At 42.8% G+C, this 12,005-nt stretch overlaps 1 protein-coding gene across 1 annotated transcript; it reads right to left on the bottom strand.

Annotated features, from left to right (window-relative positions):
* Positions 1 to 1,243: 1,243 nt before the first annotated feature.
* LOC120105289 (secreted RxLR effector protein 161-like) lies at positions 1,244 to 1,629 on the bottom strand. The gene is made up of 2 exons (XM_039117608.1): positions 1,478 to 1,629; positions 1,244 to 1,382 (listed from the first exon to the last, which is right to left on the bottom strand). Exons 1-2 carry the CDS (start codon positions 1,627 to 1,629, stop codon positions 1,244 to 1,246), a joined length of 291 nt encoding a protein of 96 aa, XP_038973536.1.
* Positions 1,630 to 12,005: the final 10,376 nt, after the last annotated feature.

Below are 12,005 nucleotides of genomic sequence, written 5' to 3'. Positions count from 1 at the left end.
ATAGATTTGCCAAATCTCTACCAAAATATTCAGGAAAGAGAACAGTTACCTATAGAAGATGATCTCATTGTATTGGATATTGGTTTCTGCTCCCTGAGACTTGATCTTTCTCTCGGTATGGACAGAAGGGATATCCCACTCGGATAGAAGAGAAAATGATCGATCAGTCTGGGAGGGGGACCAAGACCCTATAAATACTAGTAGAGTTTCTCCCCATCAAAAATAACTCCCAAGATCCAATGGATGGGATTGCCACAATTAGCCCAATAACCTTAAGCATTCATATAAGTAAAATGCCCAATAATCACTCACTTAGGCCCATCTTGAGTGGGTTACACTTATGTGAGCAGTTATGTGGTCACTTGGGCCATATGCAGAAGCCCATAAGCTTACAATCTCCTACTTGGACTATGTTGACCACAAGGTTTCAAAAGAATACATATATATATATATATATATATATATATATATATATATATATATATATATATATATATATATATATATATATATATATATATATATATTTAAATTTATCTATATGTGGTCAAGTGATTGAATAATCAGAGGAAAAACTTTAAATGCCGGAATTTTTTTTTTTAATAAAACAACTTTATGGTCCTTTCACCATGCTCTAGGTCCTTTAACTTGAATGAAAAAGTTCAATGGTAAGGGTCAGGCGGTCCTATGCTATCCTTTTAAAGAGCCACACACTTCCTTCCGTAACCACAAGTGCCATCAAAGCAAAATCAAGTAACTTTATTTGGGATACTTAATGAGTGAAGTGGTCATATTTAATTCACTCTCATGACAGACGTATCTTTATGTCTATCATTGGTCCTAATGTATAATCCCAATGGATTAGAAACAACTTTATAGCTAGTCAAAGCAAAAATGCATAACTGTACATGATCTACATAGACCCCAATGTATATACTGCATAGTTTTACACATCTATAGAATCAACGAGTCCCATTGATTTTACATGATCTATATAGATGCCAGGTGCTAGCCCCTTAGTCATTGGATCTGCAAGCATGCGGTCTGTACTAATGTGCTCAACTGTAATTTGACGACTGGCAATCTTTTTCTTTACAACAAGATACTTGGTGTCTAGATGCCTAGACCCACTTGAGAACTTGTTGTTATTGGAAAAAGCTACTGCTGCTGAATTATCATAGAAGAGTCTGAGTGGATGAAAAATAGAATCCACAATCTTAAGATCTGTGATGAAGTTCCTCAGCTAAATCGCCTGTGATGTGGCCTCAAAACAAGCAATATACTCTGCAGCCATTGTGGAAGGAGCAGTAATGGACTGCTTCTGGCTCTTCCATGAAACCACTTGACCTGCTAGTAGGAAGACATATACAGATGTTGACTTCCTAGTATGGCAAAATCAGAGTCAGTGAACCCAATAATCTCCAGCTTATCTGACCTCCTATATGTTAGCATGAAACCTGTAGTCTCTTGTAGATACCTGAATACCTTTTTGGCAGCATCCCAATAAGCTTTGCCTGGGTCACTTGGAAATCTACCAAGCAATCCAACGACAAAAGCTATATCAGGACGTGTGCACATTTGCGCATACATAAGGCTACCAATTGTAGACGCATAAGGTATATCTACCATCTCATCTCATTCCAACTGATTTTTCGGGCATTGGGATTTACTGAGTATATCTTCTTTATGTACCGAAGCAGTATTGGATCTGCCTTTATGAAAATTAAACTTTTTCAGAATTTTATAGATGTAAGGTCTTTGAGACAGACCTAAAATACTCTTCGATCTGTCTCTCAAATTTCTATGCCAAGGACATAGGAAGCTTCACCCATATCTTTCATTTCAAAATTCTGAGCTAGAAAGGCTTTTGTATCATGTAGCAGGCCAAGATCATTACCAGCAAGCAGAATGTCGTCAACATATAGGACTAAAAATATAACTTTGCTCCCACTGAACTTTTAGTATATACATTGATCAACAACATTTTTCTTAAAACTGTAAGTCAAAATCACCTCATTGAATTTGAGGTACCATTGTCGGAAGGATTGTTTTAGTCCATATATTAACTTCTTAAGTCTGCATACTAAGTGCTCCTGCCCATCTTGTATGAATCCTTCAGGTTGAGTCATATAAATCTCTTCACACAAATCTCCATTTAAAAAAGCAGTTTTGACATCCATTTAATGTAGCTCAAGGTCAAAGTGAGCTACCAAAGCCATGATAATTCTGAAGGAGTCCTTTCTCAAGACTGGAGAGAAAGTCTCAGTGAAGTCAATACCTTCTTTCTGCATGAATCCTTTGGCTACCAATCGGGCCTTGTATCTTTCTATGTTACCTTTGGAATCTTGTTTGGTCTTAAAAATCCATCGACAACCAACAGGCTTTGAACCTTTAGGTAATACAACAAGGTACCAGACTTAGTTTTGAGCCATAGATTCAAGCACATCTTTTATGGCATTGAACCACTCTTCAGATTTATTACTATTCATAGCTTTGGAAAAACTAAGGGGATCATCAACACATAGGCCATTTTCATGTAGGTAGACAATATAATCATTCGGTATGGTCGATAATTTCAGCTGTTCTCCTACAGGTGCTTGCTGTGGGATAGCAGTGGGTCCAGTAACTTGATTGAGTGGCTCCTGTTCCACCTCCACATTTTGAGGTTCCTGAATTATGGGTTGCAACATTGAAAATGGTATAAACCCATATGGAACAGATCCAGAAGTCCCTTGTGAGGAAGAGTTTTGCCTTGCCAGTTCCTCGAACTTTATGTGTCGAGGTTGTGCACTCCCACTAATTGAGTCATTCTCTAAGAACTTCGCAGTTCTTGTTTCTATGATCTTGATATGGGATGATGGATAGTAAAACCTATACCATTTGGACCTTTTTGGATAACTGATAAAGAAACCTGATATGGTTCTATTGTCCAACTTCTTGATATATGGGTTATACACCCTAGCCTCAGCATTACAACCCCACGTGTGAAAATATCTCAAACTCGATTTTCTTCCTATCCATAACCCATAGGGTGTCTTTGGAACAGCTTTCGAAGGAACCCGATTCAAGATATGCATGGCTGTTTTTAAGGCAAGCAAAGTGGTAGGTTAGAGTAACTCATCATACTTCTGACCATATCAATTAATGTGTGATTCCTCCTTTCAGCTATACCATTTTGGCTAGGTATGCCAGGAGTGGTGTACTGAGGAACTATGCCACACTGTACAAAAAACTTTGCGAAAGGGCCAAGAGCTTGGCCTATAGCCGTCTGTCTACCAAAATACTCACCATCTCGATCTGATCTTACTACTTTAATTCTCTTACCAAGTTGGTTTTCTACCTCGGCTTTGAAGACTTTAAAAGCATCAAGTGCTTCAGATTTTTTCTTTAGCAAGTAGATATAACCAAATTGAGAATAGTCATTAGTAAAGGTAATGAAATATTTTTGGCCTGAAATATAATGCAGGAATGGTCCACAAATATCCATATGAATCAAGTCAAGTGTTTCATCACTTCTTATGGCATTCTCAGAGGAAGTCTTGGTCTGCTTTTCCTTTGTACAGTCCACGCAGACTCCACAGAGAAGGTAATGTCCAGTAATCCTTCTCTTATTACCCTTTGAATTCTCTCTTTGGAGATATGCCCTAATCTCCTACGCCATAAGAGAGATAACTGACTACTGTTATCTTTATTTTTATGCAAGGTTACTAAAGATTGATTTTGGGTAGTATTAAGATGAATCTGATACAACCCATCAATCAGAATACCTAAACCAACACATTGGGATTTATAACATAATTGAAGCTGGGAATTGATAAAGCTAAAAGAAAATCACAACATATCAAGTTTAGATACAGAAATTAAATTTCTAGAAAAAATATGAATATAAAGAGTGTTTTCTAGATCAAGTACAAAACCAAAATCTAGAATCAACCTAAAAGTGCCAACTGAATGAACTTTGCACGCCATTCCTAGTAATCACGCTGCGCTCATACACTCTTGGCAACCTGCTGTTCAGATATCCCTGCATGGAATTTGCCACATGAACAGTGGCACTAGTGTCAATCCACCAAGTATTGAATGAAACAGATACTAAATGTATTTCAAGGATCACTGAAACAAAAGAATTACCTCTTTTCTGAAGCCACGTGGCATAACGAGGGCAATCCTTTTTCACATGTCCTTTCTTCCTGCAGAAGAAGCATCTGCATTCCTGAATGCCAGCTTGATTTCCCTTTGCAGCTGACACCTGTTTAGCTTTCTTCTTTCCCGAGTCACATCTAGCAAACCTGCTACTCTCTCCTCTGGTTCATTTTTGTCCTTTATGAGAGATCATATTAATGCTAAGAGATCCCTCTTGCTTCAACCTACCCTCCTCCTGAACACACATGGTCGGTAGTTCATTTACGGACCACATATCCTTATGTGTGTTATAGGAGACCTTGAAGGGTCCGAATTCATGCGGCAGGGTGTTCAGAATAAACTGCAGCAGAAAAGAATCTGAGATAGTGATCTTGATCGCATTCAGCTGTGAAGCTATATCCCGCATCTCCATTATACGCTCTCGAATGGAGCCCGAACCGGAGTACCTCATGGAGGAGAGATTTGCCATTAGGGTGCTAGCCAGTGCCTTGTTGGAGGAAGCAAACTGTTGATCTACTGCCTCCATAAATTCGTGGGTTGTCTGACATTCAAGGATCGATCCCCTAATGTTCCTACCGACATCAGCAACAAACTTAGTTGATTTGAGCGCTCCCACTTATCATAAAAAGCTTTTTCTTCTAGTGTTGCCCCTTCTGTAAGAGCAGGTGGCATATCAGCTCTCAACGCTAGATCAAGATCTATGCACCCCAACAAAATAAGCATTCTTTTCTTCCACTCCGTATAGTTGGAACCATTAAGAATTGGTTGAGAATTATTCATGGGTAACAATAGGGAAGCATTCATTACTGAAAATAAACAGAAATAAGTAAAGAAAACACATCACAAGACATTCACACAAATATCCCAAGTCACTATGTGTTCATGAAACTAAAAATGCTTGGGAAACCAAAATATAGTATGCAAAAATTTAATGACATATTTTGGAGATCCTAACCAATTGCAACACCATATTTCCTCTTTTGGGAGTAGATCTATAGCTGCCCTAGGTTCACCCATCCTGACAGTTAGCAACTATTTGCAAGACTAGGAGTTCTAAAGTTTCCAATTTCTATAAAGTCTGACACCTTTGGGCAGTCCAGATCTCTACAAAATAGGTCACAGAAGACTCCCATCCTACTCCATCCTGGGTCTAATATCATGTTCAGCCCTCCTTTGGGAGCAGACTATACATGCTAGAACTCAGGTGCAAGATAGTGTGAACACGAATACATATGTGGTGAACTTGTCAGATTCTTCTGCTTGAGACCGCTTTGGCTTGCACTCAGACAGTCGAAAATACAAGTTGACACCACCCATATTGTTGTTGTTCAAATTTGGCCCGAGGGTAACACGTCGGAGGAGTCGAGGGAGCTGCCGGAATGTCGAGGAAGAGGGTGAGCCACCTTCCACGTGACGGTGTAGCTGCACATAGCCTTACCGGTGGTTTCGGTGAGATCCTTCCGACACTCAAGTTAGAGTGGATCTCAGATGGATCAAAAGTCTCTTAGGCATTACCTGATGGAGCTATTTATAGTCCCTGTAGAGGTGCCTAGGTGGCGGAGGTATGGCCTGTTCTCATCATGAGAGGGGATAGCTTTAAGCCAGATGGTGCATAGCTAGAGCTTGCTTGAGGCGCACGGTGCAGTTCGCTCTTGTGAACGGTAAGGCATTGACAGTTGTAGCAGGATATGGCTGGAGTAGCACGGCGTTGTCCTTGACTGTTGTTGGCCAGCAAGTGAAGCATGGCGCGGAAACGTTGTAATGTACAGCCACATAGGCAGGCAAGGGTGAGGCCAAGCTCGATGAGAGGTCGCGTCATATATTCGGCGAGGTTGGCTTGGCGAGTGCTGAGGTCGGCCTCGCTTCCTTGATTCCGAGGTTTGCTCAGTAGGGCACTCCGAGTTCAAGGATCGGGGCGCGTTATTAGATGAGGCGCCCCAAACTCGGTCGGGGCGTATCGTCGAATATTAAGGATGCCCCGAGCTCGGATCGGGGTGTATCAGTGAATCTAAAAGGTGCCCCGAGCTCGGGTTGGGGCTTGTCGGCGAATAGTCCTGCGGTCAAAGGAGCTCTTTGGCGCGCAACTGACTCAGCAGGGCGTTCCAAGCTCGGGCTCAGGACATCATTACAGGCGTTGGAAGAGGTTACGATAGGTCGTAGTAGCGGAGAGATCCGACCGAGGTCAACTAAGCTTTTGGCAGAGTCTGAGATTCGGCTAGTTTTGAGTAGAGTTGTGGTCCTACCTGGCCGGGATGGGATGATCACTTGCTCTGAGCAGGACGATCCATTTTGCCCCCCCCCCCCCACCATCACATATATGTTACGCAAAGATATATATTATGCATTCCATCAATCAATCATAAATTTAATCATGCTATATGGGCATACAAGGCAACAACATGTATAAAACATGTATATAGCATAATTAGAGATATGAATCTAAATTGATTAGATTAGGGCTATAGGGCTTGACCAGGTACCTAAACATAACAACATCATCATCATAAATAAAAGAATAATAATGTCCAAAAAGTCCAATTATACAAACCAAAAGATGAATGATTACAACTTGGAAGCCACTGTTATAAACAGGCCCCATGAATATTACATAAAACTCATAATACAAGAACATCATCCAATAACCAGCAAAATTCACAATTTAATCAGGTTCCTGGCCGACCCTAAAAACTACATAATAGCCCTTTTAGTATTTTAACTGGGCCATTGAATAGGCTGTAACTTTACTATTTAATGGGCCTATTGAATGGGCTTTACACGTCCATTGCAGAGGAGATGCCAACTTATCTCCTCTCAACGAAGCAGTTAGAACCCATTTGAAAAATAATATCTCAAACGCGATGGAAATCGTCGAAATGATCCACAATCTGACCGAGATCGCCGGCGCCCACACCACAACGGCCTCCCTCCGCCGCTGATCACCGTGCAGGAACAACAAGCGGCCAGGGCTTGTTGCTGCCGGCGCCTAACAAACTTCCTCCGCCGACCTGAACTGCTTCACGAACAGCCTAAATGGGAACAAAAAAAAAAACATCTAGGCTGCCATGAAGGGTAGCCGACTAGCCGGTGCCAGCCGTGGTCGCGTTGCGCATGCGGGCAATGTGCGCGCAATGCGATCTCGGCCGCTGACAGCGCTTGTCTGTTTTTTTTTCCAAACGAAAAACTGCGGAAAGGAGGGAGGAAGAAGGGTGAATAGTGAAATCACGATTTCCACTGTTCCGATTCTCACTGTTCAAGTGATCAGTGAAATCGCAATTTGGAAATCGTGATTTCACTGTTCACAAAGGAGGCCGAGGAACCCGCTCTGATACCAATGTAAGTAAAATTCGTATGAAATAGATTTGCCAAATCCCTACCAAAATATTCAGGAAAGAGAACAGTTACCCATCGAAGATGATTCCATTGTATTGGGTATTGGTTTCCGTGCCCTGAGACTTGATCTTTCTCTCGGTATGGACAGAAGAGATATCCCATTCCGATAGAAGAGAAAATGATCGATCAGTCTGGGAGGAGGACCAAGTCCCTATAAATACTAGTGGGGTTTCTCCCCATCAAAGATAACTCCCAAGATCCAACGAATGGGATCGTCACAATTAGCCCAATAACTTTAAGCATTCATATAAGTGAAAGGCCCAATAATCACTCACTTAGGCCCATCTTGAGTGGGTCACACTTATGTGAGCATACGTGGTCACTTGGGCTACATCCAGAATAGAGGTGATCACGGGCCTTCTGGCCCGCCCAGCCCGTCCGGCCCGGCCCGAAATTTTTCGGGCTTGGGCATTGAAAAAGGGCCCATTGGTCGGGCCTGGGCAGGAAAAGCGGCCCGACCAAAAAAATCGGGCCGGGCCTGGAAACGTTAAAAATAGCCCGGTTCGGCCCGGCCCGACTATAAAATCCTGTTATAAATTATAATATATTAAAAAAATTTAACAAAAACCCTAACCTTTGGGCTTTCCCTTCCCTTCCCTTCCCTTCCCCTCCCTCGCTGAGACTGAGAGCCGCCGCCGCCTCCCCCCTCCCTCGCCCCCCCTCCCTCGCTGAGAGCCGCCGCCGCCCTCCCTCGCTGAGAGCCGCCGCCACACCCCCCCTCCCTCGCTGAGACTGAGAGCCGCCGCTGCCCCCCCTCCCTCGCTGAGAGCCGCCGCCGCCCTCCCTCGCTGAGAGCCGCCGCCGCCCCCCCCCCTCCCTCGCCCCCCCTCCCTCGCTAAGAGCCGCCGCCGCCCTCCCTCGCTGAGAGCCGCCGCCGCCGCCGCCCCCGCCCCCCCTTTTCCCTCGCTGAGAGCCTGATAGCCGCCTCCTCTCGGTGTCGTCGCCTCTTCAACGACCGGCCGGCGGCTCTTCGCGTCCTTCTCCCCCGGACGGCAACCTCCGCGGCTCCGGTCACCGACTCACAGTCACTGGTAAGAGTTTTCTCCTCCTCCTCCTCCTCTTCGAGCTCGATCTCGGTAGATTTTGCCCAAGCCCGGAGAGAGAAAGAGAGAGAGAGAGGTGGGGGGCAGCGAGAGAGCTCGGAACAGTGGGGAGTGGGGACAGTGGTTTTGTTTTGGGTTGAGACGGGAGACAGAGAAAGAGAGGAGGGATCTTTCATCCCTTCTCTTTTTTGGTTTTGGTCTTGGTTTTCCTTCCCTCACAATCACAGTGCTGCAATAACCCAGTTCGAGCTGGGCCATCAGGAAGAAAGATCGGGGGATTGGAGATGGACTTCTTGGAGGGTGGAGATTCTCTGAATTTTCTCCTCTCAGTTTCTTCTCCCCTGATTTTTTTTTTTTCCGGTTGGATGGTGCTTTATTTGTATTATGATAATTCTTATGAACTGAATTTTTTTATAATTAGTTGTATAATTTTTTTGGTAGGCTAACAATTGTAGTCATTTAGATATTCTATTAATAACTCTAATAATTATTCATGTTCAATCAACAATTGCTAATGTTTCAATTTTGTATTTGTAGGTTTTGAGAGTTAGAAGATGCAAGGATGTTCTACAGTTTTCTATTATGAAAGTGGCTTCAAGAATTATGAACTTTTATGAACTTTTGAATGCACAAAGATGCATGTTTGTTATAATGTTAATGGGACAATGTAATTTGTATTTTGTCTAAGTTTGCAGTTTTTATTATTGGGTTGTAATTTTCAGCTGGACAACAGTGTTTCATACATTTTATTTTCTTTCTATTGGCTTGAAGCTGCAAATTTTTTCTTTTTTAATGTTTGTAGATATATCCAAATTCCAAAGTTTGAAATCACCACCAACACTATCTATTTAAAATAGGCTAGTTATATCCTTAACATTAACCAATTAACCAATTTAGAGAGCCATTAAGCTGTTGGGCCATTTTTGCCCATTTCTAGATTCCAAAAAAAAAAAAAAAATCGGGCCTGTCGGGTCGGGCTGGTCGGGTCGGGCCTGTCGGGCTGGTCGGGTCGGGCCTGTCGGGCCTGTCGGGTCGGGCCTGTCGGGTCGGGCCTGTCGGGCTGGTCGGGTCGGGCCTGTCGGGTCGGGCCTGGGACCAGATTTATAAGGTTGGGTCGGGCCTGGACAAAAATTTAAGCCCGACAGTCGGGCCGGGCCGGGTCTGGGCATAGCCATCGGGCCTAATTTCTGCTGTAGAGCCCGGCCCGAGCCCGGCCCGGCCCAGGTTTTGATCACCTCTAATCCAGAAGTCCATAAGCTTACATTGGTCTCAAACAATAGGTCGTTTGCTATCTTTATTACACTAATTTGCTTTCATTATTGGGTCGACTATGAAGTGGAAATTTAAGAAGAAATAAAAGAAATAATTTTGGATAAGTGGGGAGTAAACAATGGAGAAAAATGAAGAAAGAAGTGGAGGGAGAAGGGTTTCGGCTCTGATATGCTAATATATAGAGCACATAATCCCTAACTTCTATGAAAATATAAACAAAATAAGTTAAGTGCATCTTGATGACTAAAATATTCTTACCTAAGGTATAAAAGTTTACAACACCCCCTCCCCCAAATAAAAAAAAAATGCCCAACTTGTGCAAAAGTTGGTTGTGTTGGTTCTTTTCAATAGCTTTAATAAAAACATCACCAAGAGCTCGTTCAAGGTGGCAAACCAAAGGTGAATTTTCTTGCTAGCAAGGGTAAATAAATGTTGGTCTTCATCCATTGATATGCTTTATTCTAGCATGTTGAACAAGATTGTACACAATATTATTGCATCATTTGATCTTGTATAAGTACCCAAGATCTATGCAGCAAATAATCAATGTGGAACTAAACACATGTCGCACGAGTCCTCACATACTCTTTCATTTAAGTCCTAACGTCCTCGTCAGATGTTTAAGCCCTGACATCCTCGTCAGATATTTAAGTCCTAATATCTTCGTCAGGCTAAGAGTTCAAATCTATTCAAATCTAATCACAAGCATCATGATCGGCTCGTAGTCAGCCTCAATAAATTCGTACTATAGTGTCCTTAATCCATATAGGTTATAGGCCAGGTCTGCTCTGATACCATTTGTAAAAATTCAGGATGTCACTCAAAATGGCTAGTCGGAAAGTATTATTTGGATTCTTTAATTCTATATAAGTATCCAATATCTATCCAGCAAATAATTGATATGGGCTAAATATATTTTTGTAGAGGTCCTCGTAGATTTATTGAATTTTGCTCTTGCAGGAGTGCTTTTAACCGAAGGAGCTCGCAACACCGTGTGCCATTGGCCAATAGTGGCTTATGCACTTGATCTAGATATTATTGGTTGTTTCATGCTTATCTATGTCACATTAATTACCTGATGTTGACCGCCTATCAGTACCACATCTTGCCCAACTTGCATCGGTACATAATTCAACCTTTAAATGCGTATGATTGGCAAAATCTAAGCCCCTTCCAGCTGAAGACTAAAGAAACATCAACATCCTATGTTTTGCTTCAAGATGGGTGGACCATGGAGCCTTTATGAATCAACTAACCATGCTAATTGCACAAGTTGTATAATGACAAGTAAAAGAAAGATCAACATTCCAACCAGTATTTGAAACAATAGCAACATTTTCTAGAGGCTTTCGTCCTCCATCATCCAACCTAATTTACTTGTTTGACTATTGTCACGCCCCGGACCCGGATCCGTGACACGGCCGTGCTATTGCCGACTACCGCCCACAATAGCACGCAGCCTCATACCTGGGTAACAGGGTAGTCAAACCAACCGAATCTTTTCATATGAAAGCATTCTTAGTACAACATGCTGGTCAGTACCCAAATACAGAGCTTCTATGTAGTTTATGTACACAAAAGTATACTTGCTTTACCCCAAAAGAAAGAAGCCCTGATACCAAATTAACGTGTCTCTGGCAGCTATCAGTGGTAAGGATCTGAAAGAAAAAGTAAATGAACGGATATGAGCTACACGGCTCAGTAAGTAATCATACATAATCTTACCGGATCGAACATAATGGTAACCATGTTTATGCAGGATTTGAGGAGCTGACATGCATATTCATCTAATAATCATCATGGCACAATAAGTATGCGATTTAAACAAAGCAGTAGTGCAAATCACAAAAATTTTCATAATATATGCATATGAAACCGTGCCCCCGGCATGCCGTGGTCCTTTTTCTCTCGGATGCTACTGCGAAGTCAGACTCGACCACTGGCGGGGCCAGCTCAGTTACTATTCAGCCACTGGCGGGGCAGGCTCAGTTACTATTCAGCCACTGGCAGGGCAAGCTCAGTTACTATTCAGCCACTGGCGGGGCAGGCCCAATTCCAATTCAGCCACTGGCGGGGCAGGCTCAGTTACTATTCAGCCACTGGCGGGGCAGCTCAGTTACTATTCAGCCACTGGCGGGGCAGCTCAGTTACTATTCA

Source organism: Phoenix dactylifera, unplaced genomic scaffold (assembly GCF_009389715.1).
Source record: "Phoenix dactylifera cultivar Barhee BC4 unplaced genomic scaffold, palm_55x_up_171113_PBpolish2nd_filt_p 000253F, whole genome shotgun sequence".
Classification (NCBI taxonomy): Eukaryota; Viridiplantae; Streptophyta; class Magnoliopsida; order Arecales; family Arecaceae; genus Phoenix; species Phoenix dactylifera.
This window is presented reverse-complemented; position numbering and strand designations above follow the sequence as displayed.

Coding starts and splice junctions, on each gene's coding strand:
- LOC120105289 (XM_039117608.1), bottom strand. CDS start 1,629: ATGGTAGATATACCTTATGCGTCTACAATTGGTAGCCTTATGTATGCG. Junction 1,383..1,477: donor GCTGCCAAAAAGGTATTCAG/GTATCTACAAGA, acceptor TTGCCATACTAG/GAAGTCAACATCTGTATATG.